This window comes from Acartia tonsa, chromosome 2, assembly GCF_053477335.1.
Source record: "Acartia tonsa isolate MP-2025a chromosome 2, ASM5347733v1, whole genome shotgun sequence".
Lineage (NCBI taxonomy): Eukaryota > Metazoa > Arthropoda > Copepoda > Calanoida > Acartiidae > Acartia > Acartia tonsa.
The window spans coordinates 27,646,944-27,672,722 of record NC_137261.1 but is presented as its reverse complement, the minus strand read 5'-3'; the positions used below and the strand labels follow the sequence as shown (position 1 = coordinate 27,672,722).

The 25,779-nt window shown below is 32.7% G+C and overlaps 1 protein-coding gene across 1 annotated transcript; it reads left to right on the top strand.

The window, feature by feature from the left end:
- Positions 1 to 6,446: 6,446 nt before the first annotated feature.
- Positions 6,447 to 25,196, top strand: LOC145308471 (uncharacterized). Its single transcript, XM_080150270.1, has 18 exons — positions 6,447 to 6,645; positions 9,115 to 9,164; positions 10,180 to 10,277; positions 10,936 to 11,007; positions 11,431 to 11,474; positions 11,834 to 12,110; positions 15,844 to 15,918; positions 16,760 to 16,904; positions 17,236 to 17,394; positions 18,113 to 18,175; positions 18,625 to 18,671; positions 18,902 to 19,006; positions 19,921 to 20,036; positions 20,399 to 20,502; positions 23,107 to 23,171; positions 23,621 to 23,835; positions 24,548 to 24,643; positions 25,001 to 25,196. Exons 1-18 carry the CDS (start codon positions 6,615 to 6,617, stop codon positions 25,048 to 25,050), a joined length of 1,812 nt encoding a protein of 603 aa, XP_080006396.1. The 5' UTR covers positions 6,447 to 6,614; the 3' UTR covers positions 25,051 to 25,196.
- Positions 25,197 to 25,779: the final 583 nt, after the last annotated feature.

The following is a 25,779-nucleotide window of genomic DNA, read 5'->3' as shown; positions in this document are numbered from 1 at the left end:
TAGGGGCGTAGCCGAGAGTAAGTGAATAAGGCATTGGAAATGTAATTGATGTTCAAAATTTTTCGTAATGCTATGTTTGACCACCTAACCTCTTTTTCCCTATTCGTATTCTAATTCTTTTTATTTATTAGATTTTTTGGAGACGATCTAACTCAGCGAGGCCCTATCGTTATGAGTTCCCTAACCTATACTTGACCTAACCTAAAAAAAGTATAAAAATGTGTTTTAGTTCTCAAATACTTATTTTATGGCCCAACGGCCGATATGAGGGTACCCGCTAAAATTTGAACAGCGACTGACAGACTTACATTATCTATAATACAAAGTAGAACGATGTCTGTCTGTCTGTTTGTTTGTCTGTCTGTGTGTCTGTTTGTCTGTTTGTTTGTGGCGAAGGATCTCGCTAACCGCTGAACCGATCGGGTTCTCCTTTACAGGGTGGCTTCTCATAGGTCCCGGGAAGGTTTATAACTATTTTCTTGGAGGGTGGAACACCTCCAACCCCCCCCAAAAAATGAAAAATGGCATTTAGTGATAAGTTTCTAAGTAAAAAATACTTTAATAATAATTTATGAAATAATACACAGTGTTTTAACTACTCGCTTTCAATTTTAATTCTCCCTTAAAACCAAAATCAAGGAGGTTGTATTATAGACAACAAGAGAGTTTTTTTTAGAGTTAAGGGGGTGTTGTCCACCCTCTACTTAATCAACATTCACAAAAGTCCCAAAAGCGTCCTTTTACTAGTAAATGGACATGAAGCGGCATATTTAGTTTCACATCCAAATACTAAGAGAAAAAAAATAATTGTAAAATATTGTAAATCAACACTTATTTAGTTCTTCCATTTTCCCTGATTCTTAGAAATATACTTAAAGGAAAAGAAATTTCCATAACTTTGTAAAATCTTGGCACCCTACGGATTTTAACCAGGGATGAGGGATGGTTAATATAAAGAAAAACTTATTTTACGCAATTTTTTGGCAAGTTCTTTTTTGTCTTACATTATTTACTTTTAACCCATTAGTGACAAACCGGCTTTTATCGCCCGGTTCCAAAAAATCCCAGAAAAAAACGGTTCTCAGTTTCATGATTGCTTCATTCTTTGTATGAATACCCCCTCTACTACCCTGGTTTTCATTTCCCCCTGGAGCAGGCAGTTTGGCTTACTTCCGTTTGCCGGTATAGCTCAACAAAATTTGAAAACCAAGAAAAACGAGGTCATTTCAAAATACCCCTTCTAACTTTTTTGTTTATGAAGTAAAGTTAGTGATTTTTTTTCGTGAAATTTAAAGTTTTTTGGCAACTACATTCATTTGTGAATTCGTTTTATTCAAATTATTATTTTTTATATGATTTTTTTATCGTCTTTGTACGTTCTATATAGCTCCAGCTTGGCGCGAGTAAAGATACCCGCTAGTTTTATCCCCCCGTCGGCGCGAGTAAAGATACCCGTCAAAATATAGATATCAAATTTTAAAACTCTTAGGAAACGGGCTTTTTCAACTGAAAAGGGTGGCACCTATAGCCAAAACACTAAATGTGATATAAATCGTTTCGAATCTTACTTGTAGCTCTATAAATTACATGAGGTTAAGTAGTTTTCAATTACGGATTGTATTGTAGTATTAGCTAGTCTACAACTCACTTTGGACGTTCAAAAATTACATTTTTAATTTTTTTGGCCAAATAACTGGTTATTTAGGACAAAACCAGGCTTGAATGCCGGGGGAAAGCCCCAAAAAACGCCAAAAACGGTTACCTATGCCGAACGGTTTCTTTACTCGCGCCAAACTGGGTTTTATTGCAACTTTCCTGTGCATGCCACTAGAGCAAAACAAAAAAATTGGAATTCCGTTTTTACCATAACAAAGCTTCCCTGAAATTTTCAGCTCGATCGGTCCATAAAAGTGGCGCTCGGCACTAATGGGTTAATTAATAAATATAATTGTATATTATGTGTTTATAAACAATAAGTTCAAAAGGTTTTAAAAATAAAAGTGTATCCACCATTTGTCCCTGGTTTCAGTCTGTAGAGTGTGTTCTATCTTGCTTAGATATTTAGGAACTTCAATAACATCAATTTTATCAAAAGAAGGTGTCTTAACTTTTTTGCTTTTTATTTAAAATAACTAGTCAGTGTTTTTAGTAAGTAATAGATGTAAAATGGTTTATAGAATTATAGAATATGCAATCGTTTTTTTTTGTAGACCTCTTATTTTTGAAGTAAATTTAGTTTTTTTTTAAATCATTAAGTCAATTTTAAGGTACTAAAACACAACAAAATAAAAGAAGAAAATTGCCAGCATGAACAAAAATAGTAAGATCTTTAATTTGACACCTTACTTTTTTAATTCTGTTGAGTAATTATTGAAAAAAAAAAAATTTTTTTAACCTTGGTTTAATCAAAACTTTGAACTTAATTATATTCTCACACAGGCATAAAAAATATGTGTTTATATATGACTTTAGAATGAGAAAAATATTACGAATCCATTCTAAGCAAAATTGAAGAAGTTTTATAAAACTAAAATGAAAGATCTTACTATTTTTGTTCATGCTGGCAATTTTCTTCTTTTATTTTGTTGCGTTTAACCCATTAGTGACGAACCGGCTTTTAACGCCCAGTTCCAGAAAATACGAGGTGATTTTAAAATACCCCTTCTAACTTTTTTGTTTATTAGGTAAAGTTAGTGATTTTTTTCGTGAAATTTAAAGTTTATTGGCAACTACATTCATTTGTGAATTCGTTTTATTCAAATTGTTATTTTCTATATGATTTTTTTATCGTTTTTTTATGTTCTATATAGCTCCGGCTCAGCGCGAGTAAAGATACCCGCTAGTTTTAATGCCCTGCTCGGCGCAAGTAAAGATATAATATCAAAATTTTAAAACTTCTTGGAAACAGGCTTTTTTAACTGAAAAGGGTGGCAACTATAGCCAAAACACTAAATGTGATATAAATCGTTTTGTTTCTTACTTGTAGCTCTATCAATTACATGAGGTTATGTAGTTTTCAATTACGGATTGTTTCGTAGTATTGGCTACTCTACAACTCACTTTGGACATTCAAAAATTACATTTTTAATTTTTTGGGCCAAATAACCAGGTATTTAGGACAAAACCGGGCTTGAATGCCAGAGGAAAGCACCAAAAAACGCCAAAAGCGGTTACCTATGCCGAACGGTTTCTTTACTTGCATTAAACCGGGTTTTATTGAAACTTTCCTGTGCACGCCACTAGAGCAAAGCAAAAAAATTGGAATTCCGTTTTTACCATAACAAAGCTTTCCTGAAATTTTCAGCTCGATCGGTCCATAAAAGTGGCGCTCGGCACTAATGGGTTAAGTACCTTAAAACCGATTTCATTATTTTGTTTCAAAACTTAAATTACTTCAAAAATAGGGATCTACAAAAAAAAACGATTGTATATCTAAATTATCTGGACCATTTAACATTTATTACTTACTAAAAACATCGACTAGCTATTCTTAATAAAAAGCAAAAAAGTTAAGACGGCTTCTATTCATAGACGTCTAAGGGGGGGGGTAATGGGCGATTACCCCCCCCCCCCCCCCCCATTTAAAATTTACCCCTACCCCAACCCAAAATATAAAATCTCTAACAAAAAAATTTTTAATACTAAATATTTAATAAAATTTAAATTACCCCCCCAAAAATTTTACCCCAGGGGTAAATTTTGGAGGGGGTAAACAAAATTTACCCACCCCCCCAAGCAAATTTTACCCCCAGGGTAAAAATTTTTGGGGGGCTTCGCGCGCCATTTTACCCTCCCCAAAAGCGAATTACCCCCCACTTAAAAAAATTTTACCCACCCAAAATAAAAATCTTGGACGTCTATGCTTCTATTAATATTATGATTTTGCCATTAATCATTATGTCTGACATAACTTTAATTATATCAATTTCATGTCAAATTTTGTTTTAAGTGTAGTTTTATAAGAAATGGTTGCATTTTATAATTTCTTCGTAATCCTCTGTTGTTTGTTTATCACTTAACATTAAGTCAGGTTTTGCTAGGTTTTTATTAGAGTATTGAGTGCTGAGTAGCCCCGCCGTTTTAGGGCCATCCACAGGAATTTAGCGTAGAAAAAAATATATCCTCCCTCTCTTATTTATATTTATTTCAAAACATAGAAGGTGGTGGGGGTTATCAGTGCGTAAACCGTTACTTGTGGGAAAGCACCATTGAATATGATGAAAGTTTTTATTCTTGTTTTCATACTATAACTGTTACTTTAGGGAGGGAGAGGATATTGGGATGTTTATTTCTATAGTCCCCAAAGTTTTATAATAACGTTTTCTTTTTCGTTGGATTAACAATCTTGGGGACTTTTATTGAATTCAGATTGATCGCCTCATTAAGTTAAGTGTCCAAACATTTCATTCTGCAATTGTAATCTGCATAAGGGTTAATTTTGTGTGTCATCATTTGAGATATATTGTAAATCAATTTATCGGCCATTGCTTATCCCTTTAGATCCTTGGTTATTATGCTTATCACTGTTGGAAAGAATAAACTAGTCAGTGAAAGTTACCTACTTTTTCAGGGATCTTAATGGATAAGACACCAGAGATAAATTGCTGTTCATCCATTCATTGATAAAAAAATATCCTCTTCTGTAGATTAAAATATTGCTAAAGAGTTAGGACGTAGTTTGAAACCAACCAATCAAAATTTAATGAAAATATTAAAAGTTTTTTGGCAAATAAATAGTAAAATTTGATTTTAAAATTTTGGGTACCGGTGTAATTTAAACTCCATTATCCTCTTCCTCCCTGCAGAATTTTATGTTAAGAAAGAATTTAAAGAAAGAATTTTCTTACTTGTAAGTCATATTTGATTATGGTATTATCCTCTTAGAAATTTTTTTTTCAATATTGAAAATTTGAGTACCCCCCCCCCCCCCCCCGACAGCGAACTATGAACTCTGGCCGCAGCGCTCGGCTCCCTAGCCTGCCTAGCCGCAGCGCTCGGCTCCCTAGCCTGCCTAGCCGCAGCGCTCGGCCCCCTTGCCTGCCTAGCCGCAGCGCTCGGCTCCCTAGCCTAAAACCTAACCTAACCTAAAATAGTTGTTCGTCGGTAGTCGGGGGGGGGGGGGGTACAAAATTGAAAAAAATTGAAAAAAAATTTTCTAAGAGGATAACGCCTTGATTATTTGATATAAACTTACAATTGACAAAACCCCCATACTGAAGGGGCGTGTAGAACAGCCCTCCAGACCATAAACACATATAACATTAAAAACATGTTTCTTTAACTCAACTTTTTGTGTCTGCAGAAAATTAATAGATTTTAAATTTTGCAGTTTGATTTTCAACACCCCTTGATAACACGCATAATTTTGATAAAATTATAAGGTACAAGTTTTCTGTATGCTTTCCTTCAGGATGGGCAAGAATCTATACTAGTAATTAAAGTTTTAAAACACAGTGACTTTATCTTATTCGTTGGTTTAAAAACTTTGAGTGTTTTAGTGAAATTTGATTGGTTGGTTCCAAACTACCAGAGTTCAAATTTTCACTTAATAATTTCAAATTACAAAAAGGGGTAAATTTGTCTCAACTCATTTATCGTATTTTTTAATCGCAATAATTGGTGGATCTTTTTTTCATTTTTTTTAAGATTTACCTCAGGGAAAAGTCGTTCGACCTCCAAAATTCTTTTGTCAAGTTTCAAGTATTTTCAGATCAATTTATTCCTGCAATTTTGTATGTATACAAATACAGTTCGTTCAACATTCCGTTATGTTTTGGAACTGGGTGAAATCTTAAGAATTTCCCAACCAGTTTTAAACATACTTAAGCTTTTTATGCATGACCACCACTTTACAACTATGATTGACCCAATATTTGTAATAAAAATTAGCATTACCTTAAGCTTAAATAATTTTTGTCCTTAATTATCTTAATTCAATTATGAAAATGAAAAAAATTAATAGATTAAATGGTACGTAAAATGTTGATTTTTAAGACACCCTATTTTACTCCTAGACAATGTTAGTAGACATGGATAAGGGTAAAGCTGAATATGTATTAAAAAGTAGTTACAATAGTTTTAAAAGTGCAACAACCTTATAGCTTGTATGAATGTCCCAAAACATGTTTTCCAAATATATAAAGTATTTTATATAATTTTTTTTCTATGCATAATTAAGTTTGTGAAAAACGCATTTCTCTTGAAACAAACTGTTCATTCAAATTTTATATTTTAACACAATAAAATTTTTATTTTGCTTTTGAAAAATTCAAATATAAAATTATATGTTACTTTTCACAAATTTTCAATTCAAAATTCCCACCTGAATCTTATTTATGTAATCCTTTATTCATGACAAAATCCATCAAAGTTCTTGGAAAGATTTATCAAGTCTCAAAATATTGGGCAGAAATTTCTCTCATGTGGAGCGCTGATAAATTTGACTCAGTTGTGTTTAAGTGGGCGCAAGGATAACACACATACATACAACTAATATCCTAGCATATTAGATTGCCCGGGGGTAATAGGTTTGAGTCGGACAGGCCAAAAGTGAAATTTAAATATTGAATATATTAAACCTGTCTACATGCTGTAAGAAGATAAAAATTATCACAATGAAGATTTTGGCCTTTTTATTTATTGCAGGTAGGTTTTTTTTAAATTCAACTTTTCTGAATTTAGGTCCAGTATGTTAATCGTTTTTTATATCATTCATTTAGGTAAAACAACATAAAAGTTATATCGTTTTAATATCTTAGAAGTTATTGTATGAATTGATTTATTATAAAATTGTATGCGGTCCATTTATATAATTTGTAAAAATCATAATAAAATTGAAAACCATAAAACGCAAGCTAATTCTAGCAATTTTTCAAATCAGCGGGGATCAGCCATGAGGCAATAGACGATAAATTGATGGATCTCCAATTTTGATAAACAAAAATAAGACCTTTCTAAAAATTATAATTATTGAATAGTTTAGAAATCGGAAACTGCTGACTTGTGCCAACCAATTATGCTTTGATTAAATTATGAAAAGCTATAAAAATAAAAAGAGAAAACTTGATTTAAAAACTTTGGGTACGAGTCAATTAACATTCCAAATTCCCTCCAGTCCTGGAAATTTTGAGATTTTTTTTTGTTTTTCAGTCCGGAACCCTTTCATGGGATTGATGACCAATTTACACGAGAGTTGTAAAATTATATTGGCGCTAGCCCTAAGCTCGATTTCTTTCCAAATTATATTCTACTTTCTATTTTAATAAATGAATATTTAGAATTAAAGATTATCTACACGTATGAACATATATTCATGTATGGAAAGGATATTGGACTATAAATTATGTGTAATTCTCAAAACATTGGCTCTAAAACTTTGGGTACTGAGCTGGATCTTTAAATCATTTTAGTGGTGAACCTGATCAGGGTGCGCCAAATTTCTGCCAATCACAGCACCCCGATCTAAATCACCATTAAAATGATTTAAAGATCCAGCTCTGATTGAATCTTAATTGGTTATTTCCGAAATTGTAGTGTCTTATTTTGAAATTTTCAACTTAAATTGTATTATCATCATTGGGGATGGCAGATGCATAACAATATATTGTCCATTGTAATATCCCTTAATTTAGACCCTTGCATAAATTGGGGGGATGGGGGGGGGGGGGTGGTAATACTTCTTAGAAAATAATATAATGCGACCTGTCTTATTCAAAGCTCTCCTGAAAATTTTCCCATAACTTTTTTTGATAAACTTGATTATTTTTGTTCCAATTCCAAAATGAAATTAATGTAATGAATAAAAATTTCCATTAAAGAAAATATTTACACGGTTGGGAGGGTGAAATTATTTCCCATACTCTAAGATGAATATTAAAAGAAAATAATAAAGATTTAATAAGTATCTTAAAGAAATGAAATACATTTTCAACTTTCTAGTTGTTTCACATATAAAAATGATAAAAGTTTTAACAATATCTAACAGCAAGTTTGTCACAATTAGTGAAGTTCCCAAATAAATACTGACATGTACAGGAGTTAAAGGTACCAAGAATTTAAAGGGATGCGACGATGGCCGATAAATTGATGATATCACTGCATGATGATTAAAAAAATTACCCCCTCTGTAGATTAAAATTAGTGATTAAAACATTTGAACACTCACCTTAATAAACCAACCAATCAAAATTCACTACAGTCCCCAAAGTATTTTAGCCACTGCCCTGTCGCTCGGGAAAGTTACTTTACCCCCCCCAAAAAAGGAAGTAAATTATCTTTGCTCTTAATATCATGGAAATTAGTTGAAATAGCTGAAAAAAATGATACACAGACAGAAACTGATAATCTTTGCAATGAAAAGTTCAAACATATTAAAATTATTATGAAAGTTAAAAAGCTTTAACAAATTAAAACTCCATTCCCTTATATTCGTGGATAAATATTATAAAGAAAACTTTAGAATGATTGACGTATATTTTTATTCATTTTCCTGATTTAATTATCTTTTATTTTGATAAAATAATACATTACATTTACTTATTTTATTAATGACCAAACAACATAAATTGTTTCTTGTATAACTTGAAGAGATGCTCCGCTTTTATAATATAGAAATATAACATAGACGATAGATTTAGTACCCAAAATAGTAAATTTAACAAAATAATTCCCCAAACTTATAATAAAAAAATGTTTATGATTATTCCATTTAATTAAATCCCACAATACGAGAAAATAAATTTTGACAAAAGATTTTTTAAAGCAGAGATTTCAAAAAAATTTAATCGATTATAGGGATTAAATTTTAAAAAAATGCCCTTTAGTACAATAATAAGAACATTTTATAATGTGGTCAGAACGTTCCTGCAGAGCTTTACTATTAGTCCAATTATGTAATTGTTCATCTAGACTGTCTATATTAATTGAGGCTTATAGTGCCTATAAAAAATGACGCAATGCAATACAAATGACAAATTATCGGCCAGTATATAATTTACCATTGTTCTATTAAAATGTATACTGGCCTATCATCAGTCATTTGTATTGTATGACATCATTTTTTTACAGGCACTATAAGCTGCTTCTTTATTACTTTACTAAACTGGTTTGTTTTAGGTGTAGTCTCAGGGCTTACTGTTGAGGATCAAGACAAAATATTTAAAAAGGTAAAAATTAAAGATCCCTTAAACGGCTGGACCAAGATTTAGGTAAATCTTAAGAATAGTTATTAATCGCTTCGAATTTTAAAGATAAAAAAGTTAAAACCAGTTTTGTTACCCCGAGTTGCCAAAGACCCAGGTTAACAAAACTTGTATTAATTTTATTTTAATAATTGCGGAAAATTGTCTGTAATTCGATTTCTGAGAATGGCTGAGAACTACAGATGCGCTGTATCTCAATAATTTGAAGATATATCTAATATTCCTGGATCTTAAGTGTCTAAACGTTTTAACCCCTAATTTCAATCTATAGAAGGGTTAATTTTGTGTATCATCATCGGGGATGTCATTTTATCGGTCATTGTCTTATCCCTTTAGATCCCTGGTAAATATTGCATGATAACTTATAACTCTTTAATTCTTGCAATGTTCTAAATTTAAATTACCAATCACATGTTCTAGTTGAAATAATTCTCAAATCAATATAGGCATGACGTGCATGTTTTGTATTGTGTACGTTAAGATCTTGAAATAAAATCTATTAATCTTTCAAAAGTTTTTATCTGATCATGTAGTAGACAACTTTTTTGTTTTATTCAAGTATAATATTTGATATTTTCCCCATGAGTGTGTAAGACACATAAAAATGGCAGATACTAGAACTATTTCAAATCATGAAGAAAATGATTTATTTACGATACCAGCCAAGCTTTAACTTTTTAAGACTATACATTTGGTTTTTTTTTTACAAAATTTTGCGTTTCTTCAGGGCAATTCTATTATATAAAGTAGTAAGTTTTTTTGTTTGTATCAAAGATATTGAAACCGCTGTATTTTTTTTTCAAAACTAGAATTAGCCGATAGTTTGATGAAATAATGTTGTGCAATATTTGGGTCTAACCCTATAAAATTTAGAATTTAATTTTCTAAAGTCTTACGTTTCTCTTTTTATCTATGCTAGGCTAAGTAAATCCTCTAAATCTTAGGCTAGCCAAAGAATTTGACCCAATATATTTTTTAGAACAAAGTAACAGCTAAAGAAATTGGAATGATCCTGGAAGCAAATGGCCTTGTTAGTGCTCCTAATGACCCGGTCGAGTTTGCATTAGCTATTCTAAAGTAAGTTATATATTTTTTTCAAGTTTGGAAGTTTATTAATATTTGCAAAATGGAGTATACAATGAGATTTATAGGCATGTCAAAAATATATGATCATCAATCAAAGGACGCTTTTTTTTACAAAGAATGCATAAGTCTTTACAACTTTTATGAGTTCTTTTTGTTTAATCCTCACCTCATGAACAATTCATCCAAAGCTGTGTTTTGAAACAAAGTTTTCTTGTTTTTATATTAATAATAAAAATAGAGGAAAATTATATCAGGACAAACGGTTGCTTTTTTAGTAACAAAGCTACACTACAATTTTGTCCGTATATTTATCAATTATTTATGTTGTGATTTGCTATCTATGTTTTCATCCAGGTTTTAATAAAATTCAAACTACGACCGCGGCTCAACACATAGCACATCCTTTCGTTGCGGAGATTTGATAAGTTCGAATCTCGGTCCGACACCGCGTCATAAGTAAAGCCGTTAAAAATTTTCCTACTATGAGCCATGTCAGGTGCGCGACATAATTAATTGAAAGTAGGGGAAATTGCTTAGTCATAAACAGGCGCAACTCATTACCATGCACAGTTAGAACTTCTCAGACAAAGGTTGTACAATCAAAAAGGTATAATTAAGGTAATCTAATTCAAAACTTGTTTGTTTTTAGTGAAGATGAATGGGCTGGACTTGTATCAAAAGAGGATGGTGAATTTAGACATATTGAGGGTCCCAAACTCAAGTAAGTAATATTTTTAAAAGCCATATATCAACCCAAAGCTATGTTATGGCCAAATATGTATTTGAAATAACTAAGGTTAATCGTCCTGTAAAAGAAAAAAACATAAATCAGGTAATAATACATACAAAAGTCTATTTTTAAAAAATCTTAATTCAATATTTATTGTTTTTTTTATTTTCTTGTTATTGGATTGTGGAGATGCATCAGCATCTTTTAAAAGAGTAGGAGAAAAAATAATGTTGAAATTTTTTTTTATAATTTACACATTGATAATGTTTATTTTGGTATTTTTTTTTAAATCCGGCGTTAAAAAAATGTTAACAAAGAATCAAACATTATTCTTTAATACTATTTACTGTAAGAAACTAAATACTAGATAGCATTTAATTATGTTCTATCTTTGTGATGATTTTTAATGTTTAGGGACAATCTTGCGTTTTTGCTTTCTGCCGCATCTAGCTTTCCAGGTAAAAATATTATAAAGATGAAAACAATATAAAAAAGGCAAATAATAAAGTTTAATAGTAGCTATTTCTCGCATCGTATTATACACAGCTTTATGTGGATATAAAAAAAAACAGATTGTACATCGTAGAAAACTGAATATAATACGATGCTAGACATAATTTTTTCATATGGCTGAGAACCGTTTCTAATCCCTCCGATATTAATCGGTTTTGAAGCGGTACGGAAATGCTATTCCAGTAATCTCACTCTAAAACTTTTTTACTAACTCTAAAGTAAACATATTCTTCTTTGTTGCTTTTGTTATAAATAATAAAATTTATAATTATTTAATTAAACAAACAAATAAAAAATACTTAAGGTCCTCTACCTGATTTGGGCCGTCAATGTGACCCTGAAGCTAATACAGAAGCTACTGGCGGTGTCACAGAACCTGCAGGCCTTAATGAAGTGACTGATGCTGCTACCGAGGCTGTTACCGAGGCAGCTACCGAGGCTGTTACCGAGGCAGCTACCGAGGCCCCAACTACAACTACTACTACAACTACAACCACAACTACTACAACAACAACAACCAACCCTGCAGATGTACCAAAAACTGGTAATGTTGAGGTTTTGTTTGAAGGCATTGCTAAAAGGTAAATTTTTTATTATGATCTAAAAGTTTATTAAATTATTTTTTTGTTTTGTTTAATTTTTTCAAAGCCAAGCTTATAAGTATGGTTGTGTCGTTTGATTAATGTTTAAATACAAAGAAAAGTACGAACATCCGTTTATACAGAACTCAAAAAAAGATTTATTTTGAAAAGCAAATTTGCTCTACATGTATGCCTTTCCGTTTGTGATATGATACTAATATCTTATTGTTTATCATTCGACTTTTTTCTTTCTGATATTTTAAAATAAAAAGAGATTGCAATGCAAATAAGTGTGCACAATAAATACATTATTTGGGGCGCTTTATCCTAAAGTAACCGGCGAGCACAGAAAACCACCTACCCTTCACTTTTTAAAATAAAGGGGATTATTTTTATATTCTATGTGCCTAATCCCGAATATAACCTAACCTAACTTGGTCTTAAGGAAGACGAAGAAAGTCCCTCAATGATGTCATAAAAATGATGGATGAGGAGGGGAGGAGTGATAAAGAAAAATCCCTAGAAAAAAATGGATCCATAGTTTTTATGACGTAACATGCTAATTTTCTTAAGGGACTTTCTTCGTCTTCGTCTTAAGTAACCGTCAACACCAGAAGAAAAATACCCTTACCCTCACCCTTATATCAAATTTTTTATAAAATTATGAGTGGTTGAGGAAAGGTTGTGCATTTTGAGGGAAACCACGATAATTTAAATAATAAATTTAAACTATATGCCCTTTTTGAATAATTAGTACCGATACATCATAAAATACCGCCAAAAATGACGTTATACAACACAAGTGCCCAATGAGAGGCCAATATAGATTTTACCATTGGTCAATTACAATTTACACTGGCCTATCATTGGTACTTTGTATGTATGATGTAATTTTTTGAGGCACTTTACGCTGTTTTATTAGTATCATTATTTTGATTTATTTTCTTCAAAATAAAAACTCGCTACTATTGAAGAAAATACTCCTGGTTATAATTGAATCCTAGTGAAATGTCACAAACAAAAGGTTTCACAAGTATTAGGTTAAGATGAATTATAACAATTAGATTAAAAATGTAAGAAAAACTCTGTATAATAAAACGTTTTACAACGAAAAAAAAAATAAAAAACTTTTAAAGCTAAATTATCTTAAGTTGAAAATAAAAATTACCTTTAAAAACTTTCTGTGCTTTTAAATGGATTTGATTTATAAAATTGTTTTCAACCTTGAAAGATTATTATTGATTATTGTGATTGATTGATAATAACTTTTTGTTTTCAATCATTTTAATGTTTTTATTTCCCTTTAGTTTTTGTACAGAAATTCTACGTTTTAAACTAAGTTTAATAAAAATACTTAAGTTTAACACGTTAAAATCTTTAATTGTTTTTCTCGTATTCATTTGAATCCTGTGGATAGGAACCGGTTCTCATCCATACGAAATAACTATGTCTAGCATCGTATTATATACAGTTTTCTACGAATATAGAAATGTAAAATCATAAGATTAAAACCAGTTTTTTTACCTTGGGGCTAAAAAAACTAGTTTTAATCTCATAATTGTACATTCTATATCCGCGGAAAGCCGTTTATAATACGATGCGAGAAATAACTATTCTCGTATTCATTCGAATCCGGTGGATAGGAACCGGTTCTCATCCATACGAAAAAACTATGTCTAGCATCGTATTATATCCAGTTTTCTACGAATATAGAAATGTACAATCATAAGATTAAAACTAGTTTTTTTAGCCGGTGCCTTCGGCACCACTGGGATAAAAAAAACTAGTTTTAATCTTATAATTGTACATTCTACACTATTAAAAAAATTTTTTTTTTTAGCATCAGGTAATACTATATATTCTTCACATTAATGTATAGTATCAATCCGTACGTACTAGTAAAAAAACCTCATTACGATACAAGGAAGTTTTCAATGCTGTTTTGAGTATTAGGTAATGTTCTGTAAAGTAACATGTAGTGCTAAATAATGTATTTGTCTGTAGAGTATTATCCAATACGCTCTTGGGAATAAAATTCAGTACTGCAGAAGTAATTTTTCATTACGCTCCTTCGCAATTGTTGTTACCCTCTATCATAATTTTTGATACTCTGGAGAGTATGAAACTGTTTTACTTTGTATGAAAGATCAGTTTATAATATATGATTATTATATGTACATATACATTTTGTTATATCAACAAACATACCAAGCAGAGCCATAAAACATTAATTTTAATGTAAATTTAGTAAGAAAATTACTTTAAAGATGTTTAGGACTAAACATTATCCTTAAAAATAAAAACTATGGTCAGTCATAATTACAAAAATCTAAAATATAAATCTGAGCATAAATAGTATCTTTTCATCTTTGTCTAAAACGACCAAGCATTAAAACACTTCCATGAGAGGTGTGCACGAATGGTGTCTGTTTCAATTATTCTTTACAGTACAGATTCGTACCCTAGAACGTATGAATAGTTACTATTTTAATAAACCATTCTCTTGCGTATTGTCTGATACGCTACAGCGTATGAAATAGTACTAAATCAAGAAACATTTCTACAGCGTATTTTCCGATACCCTACAACGTATAAAATATTACTATTTTTATAAACTTTTCTACAGTGTATTCTATAGTACCCTAGAGCGTATCAATCGATACTAAAAAAATGTAAGGGTTCTGTATAGTAATAATTATTGTCTTATATAGTATTACATAGTGTTATATATTAATTATATAGTTGTAGGGTACTTACGGGTCCAATACTCTCCAGAGTATCAATTGATACTAAATAAAAAAATTATTTTTAACAGTGTATATCCGCGGAAAGCCGTTTATAATACGATACGAGAAATAACTATTATATTATTGTTTTTTTTGTCAAATTTATTTTAATGATCAAAATATAACACAAATATTACAGCTAAAACAATTTATCTGTCCTATAAGTAAATAATACATTAATGAAAAGTTTGTAAATTAAAATTGTAAAAAAGAGTTCTATATTAAGGAATTTGTATTTGTAATTGTACAGGGTGTTTCAGGAGAAACGTTTTTTTTAAATCTTAAATATGCATATGTAATAGGGGTGAAGCAATTCAAGCCCTATTTGGCGAAGTCCGGCGAAAGAGCCCCTAGCCTAGTGATTCTATCAACAAATACTCAAAGTAGTTACAGTTTGAAGATTTATTTAGAACTAACTACACATTATGAAATCATAGCTTATATACACAGATTACAGATATAAGAATAGAAAGGGTTGCTGAGGAATGTGTTGGGAGGAGATTAAACACCTGATATCTTATCGGGAGTGGCTAGGAGCGAAGCATGCTCTAGGAAGCGACAGTCTGTCCGACTACCACACATAGAAAAAACTATTTTACAAAAATGTTTTATATATTTGAAAAACCTGTTTTGCGACATTCATGTTTCAAATATTTAAAAATGATTTTTTCAACAAATCATGTCTTAAAAACAGTTTTATTTCAAAGGCCTTATTTTGTGGATTTATGGATTTAAAGATTTTGAAAAAAATGTGCACATTTTTAAAATTCAAATTACGCGGCTTGTATTAATAGTAGAAAAACGTTATGCATATTGTTAGAATCGCCATAAACTCCAGTTTGTGGAAATTTTACATACACATTTTATATAATTGTTTTATTTTCTATGCGTATTTAAGATTTTAAAAAAAACGTCGTTCTTCTCTTGAAATACCCTGTATTTTTTAGTGCCCACATGATGCATTGGTCTCCAAACCAGCAGGCTCTGTACATAGCTGATATTTGGGGACAGAAGCATATTAGGTAACTATTATTATATTAACAAGGATACATATCATACATAGTCTACAACCTAGCAATCTCTGTACATAGCTGATATCTGGGGACAGAAGCATATTAGGTAACTATTATTCTATTAAACAGGATATATATCATACATAGTCTCTAACCTAGCAAGCTCTGTACATAGCTGATATCTGGGGACAGAAGCATATTAGGTAATTATTATTTTATTAACAAGGAAATATATCATACATAGTCTCTAACCTAGCAAGCTCTGTACATAGCTGATATCTGGGGACAGAAGCATATTAGGTAACTATTATTCTATTAACAAGGATATATATCATACATAGTCTCTAACCTAGCAAGCTCTGTACATAGCTGATATCTGGGGACAGAAGCATATTAGGTAACTATTATTATATTAACAAGGATACATATCATACATAGTCTGCAACCTAGCAAGCTCTGTACATAGCTGATATCTGGGGACAAAAGCATATTAGGTAACTATTATTATATTAACAAGGATATATATCATACATAGTCTCTAACCTAGCAAGCTCTGTACATAGCTGATATCTGGGAACAGAAGCATATTAGGTAACTATTATTCTATTAACAAGGATATATATCATACATAGTCTCTAACCTAGCAAGCTCTGTACATAGCTGATATCTGGGGACAGAAGCATATTAGGTAACTATTATTATATTAACAAGGATATATATCATACATAGTCTCCAACCTAGCAAGCTCTGTACATAGCTGATACTTTGAAACAAAAACTTATGGTTCCATTTTTTATGGTAAGTGGACACATTGAACATGAAATAGATTTCATAGTAAATGTATTTATAGACTTGCTCCTATTGTGACACCTACAACCACCCTTCCACCCACAACTCCTGCTCCTGCAACTGAGGCTCCTGCTGCTGGTACTGAGGCTCCAGCTGCTGGCACCGAGGCTCCTGCTGCTGGTACTGAGGCTCCTGCAACTGAAGAGGTATTTTAAGAAAGAGATAGTGGTAAAGGGGAGAAAAAAAAGGGGAGAAAGATAGAAGGAGAGAGAGATGAGTGAAAGAGAAAGAAAAAAAAGAAGTACGAGAAAAAGAAAGAGAGAGAGAAAGAGAGGAGAGAGAAAGAGAGAGTGATAGGAAAAAGGGGAGATAGAGAGAAAGAAAGATGTGAGAGAGAGAAAGATAGAGAGACTGAGATAGGCAGAGAAAGTTCAATAATCTGCTAAAATAATGAAAATGAAAGAAAAAATTGTACATGGACAGAATCTGACATAAAAACAGACACTATCCCTACATGGCTAAAAAATAACATTTTAGGCTGGTGCAACAACGAATAACCCAGAGTTTAGACAACTACCCACTGAAGCCCCCACCAATGCCCCTGCTGTAGCAACTACAAATGCCCCCACTGAGGCCGCTACAAATGCTCCCACTGAGCCCCCCATAGTAACTACAACAATGCTGGTCTTGGGCAACGTAAGTACTTTATAACTAGTGGCTTTATCCTTATTTTTTAGACGTTTCACCGTAAGGATAATATTGGGATTTTCCATCTTATTTTTAAAAGCGAAGCTTTTCTACAGTTAGGGTCGGTCCGTATGTCCGTCACAGACGGATAGCTTTTAATTGTTAATTTAGGCATGTTAGAATTGTCATATCGATTTCAAACTTTGCATAGCAATTCCTTTAATAGTTAGGTACGATTTAGAAAGCGTAGCAACTCTATAATCATTACAAGAATGCTCGTACGTCCATTTTAAACATGTTGATTTTTTTTACTTTTTTAACAACAAATTTGTATGTGATCTAATCATCCAATCGATGATTTTTGGTATGTTGATTCCTGGGACAACAAAGTATAATGTTATAAGCGAAGCAACTCTAATCAAGTCCTAGAATGTAAGTATGTCCATAAACATTATCCTGTATCAAGCAGCTTTTCAACAAATTTACTTACAATTTTGGTTCGACTCTTATACATTTATATTCTGATTATTCAGTTCTGACACTATATAAGTCTTTGTCCTACCGTTTCAGTGCTTCGCTATTATTGATGTTGCTATCCTTGTTTGCCATGATATTCAACCTGGATTTAAAGATAGGTCTAGAAAGGAGAAGGGAATGTTTAGCACCTCCCTCTTCTCTCAAAATTTATCAAAAATGATGAATATTAATATTAATTTTTGTTTTGTAGAAAGACTGGGACCTTCGTGAAATGATGGTGCCATGGAAGTATCTTTTTGACAATCAATTAAGGGTAAGCATTTAGTTGGCTACTGCATTACATATTTTTTGGTTGGTGAGCTACACTGTATCTTTATTTTACCTGTAAGGGCGTCAATTTTTATACAACCTCAAAACACAGATTTTGTGAAAATGAATAATAGCTTGCGAATCAGATAGTAAAGGGTGTTCAAAAAAACCTTTCGCTCCACTTTTTTCATTATAAACCCTACCGTTTTGGGCAAATACTAATAAGAAATAACCCAATTCATGCTCTACGCACCTCGCCAGATTATTACAATACCTATTACAATTTAGTCACCAAAGAAATCAAACCTAACCCTCCCCCCCCCCTCCTCCCACACACACACAATACAAATCTTGGCAATTAAAATGCCCTCCCCCCTCCCCCTACAACTTCTAATGTAAATTTTACCTCTGAGTTAAAACATAATTATTTACATTAAACATATAAAATTTTAGGCTTCTGAACAAGAGTACTCTTTTATCATGCCTGTTGATGATAGGAGGTAAATATTTTTCATTTAATTTCCACTAAATAATTTTTTTTGCACAAATCAATTTTTATAATTATCCATGAAATATATCCCAATTTTTGGAAGATTTTTAACAAAAAGGTTTGTAGATTTTTACAAAAAATATTTGTTGTGATTTGGCAACCTATAAGCCGTTTATCTAAGATTTCTAAGAATCTGAATTATTAAAAAAAAATGTACCTCTAATCATTTTTTCATTCCAGAACAGAGATTGACTTTGATGAAGATGACTATCAAAATGTTCTGCTTGGAGTTGGAGATTTTTATGTGTTAACTAACTTCAGCATGAAGGATAAGGATGTCAGAAAGTAAGTTAGCATTTTATTTACTCCACCAGAGGTACGCCCCTAGAGGCATCTAGTGGAACTTTAAATGTTTTGTTTCTTTTAAATATAATACGTTACCTATCTATGTTGCGTTCAAGTTTCTACGATATCTATCTATGTTGAGTTCATGTCTCTGCATAAAAAATGATTTTTTAATATTTTTCTTGGGAGAGTGGTGGTACCTCCCCCAAAATAGGTACAAACCTTCCTAGGACCTTTGAGAAGCTACACTTTATAGGAGAACCTGATCGGTTCAGTGATTAGCAAGATCCTTTGGTACAAACATACAAACACATAGACATTCTGTTATTTTAGCATAAAGATAAATTTATAGAACCAGACAACTACCTGGATCCCCCTGTCAGGGACCTTTTTCGTCTTTTTTGCTCTTGTAGCGACTTGGCTGGGTTAATATTCCCAACGCTATTCGTTCATATTCAAAGACCCAATTTAAAAACGGCACAGGGAGACATACAGTTATTTCAACCCTTTTTACTCTAATATTTACTCTAAATTTGCCTCTTCCAGAGGACGACGGAATATACAGTTAGGTTTTATTTTTGGTGTATCATTTTACCAAACCTTATAATAAAAGTGTATAATTTCGCGTCCGTATGTCCTAAAAACGATACACCCAACTATTTGATTGCACTACCTTTGTCTGCAAGTTCCATTTTGCGTTTCTAGACTTGGGAGTGGGGGGGGGGCTGACTGAAGCTATTTTTTGGTTGATATTGACGGAGGAGAATTAATCATAAGAAGTCACTTTTTCTAACCCCCCCTCAAATAAAATGGTAAACTGATCTGTTTATCATATTATTGCATCAATAAATTAATTAAGAAAATATTAAAAGATTTCTTTCATGCTCTGATATAAAATTGTCTACAACTTTTAGCGAACTAGAAGAAAATGAGGTAGAGAGACTTCAAGTGTTAAGACCTGATGTTACTGATCATAAGTTTCTGGTCAACACTGGGGCTTGGGTTGATCCTCAGGGCAGGATGATCACAGGTAATCACACACTCTGATCCTCAGGGCAGGGGGGGGGGGGGCGTATCCACTTGTATTTCTTTAACGAACATAATCCTATTTCTAAGGTAGGTTTAAGGCAATAAGAAGGAGAGGGTGATCGAACAGAAAAAGCTGCCTTTGACAGTGACATCCTTTACATTTTTCAGTGGGCTGGGGGTGATAAACCTAATTGAGATTTTGGCAACCCACAATTCTTTTTTTTTTTTGGGGGGGGGGGGGTGTAAACCTATTTACACTCTCCCCTCCTCCGAGGACGAAGCTTTACTAATTGTTCACAAAACAAAACTATGTCACTCAGCTAGACAAACAGCTAAAGTATATGTAAAGTATACACAATTTAGGAAAGTATGATGTTCGTCCCTTTGACAAGCACGAGTCCTCTGGTCCCATGTGCATCTATGATCGTAATTTGTGGTGTGAGAGGTCTCCACTTTACTTTGTTAGGGTAAGTGCTTATTTATGCTGTCCTCCAATACAATACTAATATTTTCAGTATGGCTATGAAAACGATTAATATCCTCTGGATTAGGACCCAGGGGCGTCCAAGCTTTTTATTTTGGGGGGGGGGTAAAAATTTTTTAAGGGTAAAATTTGCTTGGGGGGGGTAATTACCCCCCCTGAAATCTGTTGGCAGGGGTAAAATTTGTTTACCCCCCCCCCAAAATTTACCCCCGGGGTAAAATTTTTGGTGGGGGTAAGTTAAATTTTATCAAAAATTTAGTATTAAAAATGCGCGCGAAGCGCGCCAAAAATTTTTTTGTTAGAGGTTTTCTATTTTGGGGGGGGTATTTACCCCCCCAAAATTGTTTGGGGGGGGGGGTAAAATGAAAAAATTTTAGGGGTGCCTACGGCACCCCCCAAATTCGTTTGGGGGGGGGTAATCGCCCCATTACCCCCCCCCCCCTTGGACGCCTATGTTAGGACCGGTTTATTAGGTTTATTAACTGAGTACTTAGGGGAGTAGAAGGATAAATTCATTCTTAACATTTTCTTGGAGGGTTTATAGCTGTAATAAAGGTACTAAATAAGAGAGGTAATGTCTGATTAAGCCAATAGGAGAATCGCATCGGTACATACATTTAATCTCATTGGTTGAAATTGTGTACACATTTTGTTACGAACGCATGTTTTTTTTTTTCATTTCATACATACATAAAAGTCAGCTGTAAACAGTATATTTTCTTAGTAGAAAGCTATGCGGAATCAGAATTAATTGCCCAAAAATTTCGTCTTAAATGTGAAAGCTTCAAACAGTGGTGGATTCTTTAAAAAAAGTTAGGCTGACTACTCGCTGGTGAGGCAAAACTATTTTTGTGAAAAATCCTCCAAAATCGAATAAAAAAATTTACAAAAATTAAATAAAATCTTAAAAGGGTTATTAACATATGATTTTGTTTAATTTTTGTAGATTTTTAATGTGCTTTTGGATCATTTTTCACAAAAAAAATTTGCCTCACTATCGAGTAGCGAGTCTATCATTTTTTAAGAATCCACATCAGCTTGAGTCGAAAGTAAACAATACTTTTGTCTGCTAGAAATGTTCCTTCTTAGATTTGACGAAAAAAGGGTTCAAAATATGCTTTTATTCTTATATTTCTATTGTAGCTGTATATTACCAAATATGCTTAAAAAAACGTATTTATTACAAAACGCTAACCACATATCTAAAAAAACGCACTTCAATCTTATATTTCCAGTACATAATATTCCTTTACATTTTTAAAAACTTTATTTCCTGGTTGTATAAAAGAAAACGATGATCTTTCAAAACGTAAATCTCAAAAAATGCATAGCAATACAAATCAGAGATAAAGGGGACAATGAATGGGCTGTTTATTACAAATCTCAAAAAACGCGCAGCTAGAGCTAACTACACACTTCTTTGTAGAAAATATATTTCGCTTTATTCAAGTCTTCTCAATTCTAATTGTTTGAGAGTTTATGTACAACTTTATTACACTAGTCTCCAATTGTTTTATAATAACGTTTCCTTATACGTTGTCTTAACAACTTTGGGGACTTAAGTGAATTTTGATTGGTTGATTTATCAAACCCTTACAGTCGGGCCCCTTGCCGCACCTTAATCAGTCGGGGGGGGGGGGGGCGTTCAACGTCCCCCCCATGTTATCTCAGTTCCTATTAGAGCTACAGGGCTAAATTTTTTTTGTGTAAGTCCTCTGTGTTATGATGAATTTCCGACCTTAAGTAATTCAAGGTCAATTTTCGCTTCCTTCACCCTTTTATTTGACAACCTTTGTTTTTAGGTCCTTTTTACTTAAAATTTTTTTTACTGTAATTTTTTTATTTTTGAAGTTAGAATAAAATTTTTTTTGCAGAAAATGTTAATCTTTATGTAAATTTTATATTTCAAATATCAAAATATAAATTTCAGCTGTACTTGACAGCTGCCAGCCGCCGCAGTCGGCGGGAAAACGGCGGCGGATCTTTATGAAATTTTAATAGGTTATGTAGACATGTAAGAAAAGCTTAAGTTTAAAATTTGAAGTCTCTAAGTCAAAAATTGCGGCCACAGGAGTCATTTAAAGATTTCTGGAGACCTGGAGGATCAGGACCTGCAGGATCATACCTTGAACCTGAAATTGACTTGAACACCTGTATTTAATGTGAGGATGTACTACTAGAGGATATTTTAGTATTTTGGTAAGATAAAATGCTTTTTTAAAGTCAAAAAATATTTTTGCTCTTTACCTGGATGACCCTGCCAGGTTTGCTGGCATCCTGTGCCCGCCAGGATAGAGATATTCAAAAAATTCCAACTCACAGTTATGTGTCATACCCAAACTTAAAAAGACACGCAGTTTGGGCTCTTTATCTTTCACACACAGAAAATGAGATAGAAAAAACCGGATGGGAGGGGGGGGGGGTTCAACGCCCCCCCCCCCCCCCCCCGACCGTCAACCACTAATTTTTATCAATAGAAGGGGTATTTTTTTGTATCATCATTGGGGAAATACATAAATTTAACAGCCATTGTCTTATCTCTTTGTATCCCTGCATATCAATAAAAAAATACATACATTTTGTTTAGACCCCATGCCCTGGTGGTATTGCTTTCAAACAAGGACATATGTATGTAGCTGATAGTATCATGAGGTAAGTTTCAACTATCACTTATTTACCGTCTCGGCGAGTCAGCGATTTCCTTCGATACAGACACACACAGAGACATCTATTTCCTTTACAATTAGGATTCTCAGAGAAGGAGTCAAGTTGTCTAACCACATTATCTCATTCGTTGGCATAACATTAGGGTGCTTTTACTATATCGAAGTTTGTTTGTATCGTCTATTCTATTATCACGTGAGATATTTGGGTCATTGCATTGGTAGAGTCATAAATCTTTTAAAGGACACACACAACGTGAAGTGACCATGGAAATGAATTTCTATTTTTTTAAAAATAATTTATGGGGGGAGTAACTTTATTATTGCTAAACCCTGCGGTACCTATAGCTTTAGTACCCTAAACCTGGGGGGGGGGGGGCTACCCTTTACCCAATTTTACCTAACTAAAATGTTGACTACATTAAATGTGTACTTCAGGATGATAGAAGTTTTCGACTATGAAGAAGGCAGGGGTAGAGCTGGCCGGTTACGTGAGGAAATCTCTTTTGAAGAACTTGGTCTTGATGATGGACTTGTACCTAAAGGTCTAGTCGCTGATGTGAATGGCCATCTCTGGTTCGGGGCCACCAACTCCGAGGAAGGATTTGTTGTTGAGATCAATCCAGAGACTAAGCAAGTTATCAGCAAAATTGGTAAGATTAAAAGACTGGAGCAATTGGATTTTTAAACAAAGCTGAAATTTATTAAACATTACTTTATGCTGTCTTTCAAAATTGTATTTTTTGTTGGTAAACTAGTCCCAAAACTGTTATAATAACGTTTTCTTATTAAATGTCTTAACAACTTTGTGGCCTTTTTATACGATAGCCTGATATCTAGTTGCCGAATGTGTACGCAGTTTCCTGAGTGTTTCCTCATCCTAGCTCAATATTTACTACTAGCTAAAAAAGCTTCAAACTTCAAAAAAAAAAATCAAAATTTAAAAAATTCAAATTTATAATGTATATTGTATAAATCGTTTACACATTCAAATTTTGATTTTTTTAAGGGAAGTTTGAAGATTTGTAGCTAGTAGTAAATATTGAGCGAGGATGAGGAAACACCCAGGAAACTGCGTACACATTCGGCAACTAGATATCAGGCTATCTTTTATACTGACCTACTTATCAAAACTAGTTTAATAGATGTATAATTACACCAGTTTATCATGTTCTATTATAAAGTGAACTCTGTAACGGGCTAAAATAACTATCTCCCCCATCCCCCTCTTTTATCCCTTACTCTTTCCTCTTCCCGTATAAACGGCCCGACCAATAAATACGGGGGGATATTACAACCTAAATTGACAACAATTTTTCTCATTTCATATCATCCACGTATATTCTACATCCATTACTATTTTAGATGTTGGAGCTGGTGACATAATTGATATTGCCTTTGGAGGAGAAAACTTTGAAGAACTATTTGTTCTCACCAAAACTGATATCATGAGAGTTTTGGGTAAGTCAACTTAGTTTTGCATTTTATGAAATTTTGTATTTAGTTTATTACACTAGTCCCCAAAGTTTTATAAAAAAATTTTCTTATTGGTTGGCTTAATAACTTTGGGGACTTAAGTGAATATTGATTGATTAAACGTTACAACTACTAATTTTAATCTACAAAAGGGGTAATTTTGTGCATTATTATTGGGGATGTACATCAGTTTATCGGCGATTGTCTTATCCCTTTAGATCCATGAATGAAAAGGCGTGAAAAAACAATCACTTGCATTGGCATGGCAGGACTTTTGACATCTGTCTTGATAATTTGTCGAGTTAATCTTTATTTTATTCTCATATATTGTATTTTTTTTAGATATCGGTGTTTCGGGCAGCTATGTTCCTGACTTCATCATGATAGAGTGATTAACTTACAACCGTTATTCTTATAGTTACAAATTAAACTAAGACTAAAAATAAAAAAGGCAGCTAAAACTCTTTGATTATATCAATTTTATGTTATGAAATTTTGTACCAATTTAAGTAAAATACATTTGTTAACAAAAACAGTATATTTTTAGTATCTACTTGCTACATTAGGGTAAAAATAAATAATAAAGGGGGAAGAGGTTGAATAACTGTATGCTCCTTTACTTAGGACCCTGTACCGACTATCAATTGAGTTCTTGAAAAGCAACCAAAAGCGTCGGGAATATTAACACAGCCAAGTCGCTAGATAAGAGCAGAAAGCAATCTGCTGGAAGACGAAAAGATCCTGAACAGAATGATTTTTTGTTTTTGTCTGGTTATATATACATATATAATTTATAGATTTATTCTTGCTAGCTACTATTGGATGATATAGTCTTTGTAATTTTTACAATCCTTAATAAGTTCAAAGCTCCCTCTACTTCTGCAGACCCTATTCCTCCCTGATAACACACGAGTATATAATCCACCAATCAATACAAGACGTATATAAACAAGGATGACAACATTCATAAAAGCGAAGCTCTGAAACAATAAGACAAACAACCATTGACACTTAAAGAGTGCAAGAACTGAATAAGCAGAATAAAACAAAGTTGTAAGTAAAAACGTCTTAAATGCAGGATACTATTTGAGGACATGCTCAAGGACCTAATTATAGAGATG

Coding starts and splice junctions, on each gene's coding strand:
- LOC145308471 (XM_080150270.1), top strand. CDS start 6,615: ATGAAGATTTTGGCCTTTTTATTTATTGCAG. Junction 9,165..10,179: donor AAGACAAAATATTTAAAAAG/GTAAAAATTAAA, acceptor TATATTTTTTAG/AACAAAGTAACAGCTAAAGA. Junction 19,007..19,920: donor AAGGATAAGGATGTCAGAAA/GTAAGTTAGCAT, acceptor TACAACTTTTAG/CGAACTAGAAGAAAATGAGG.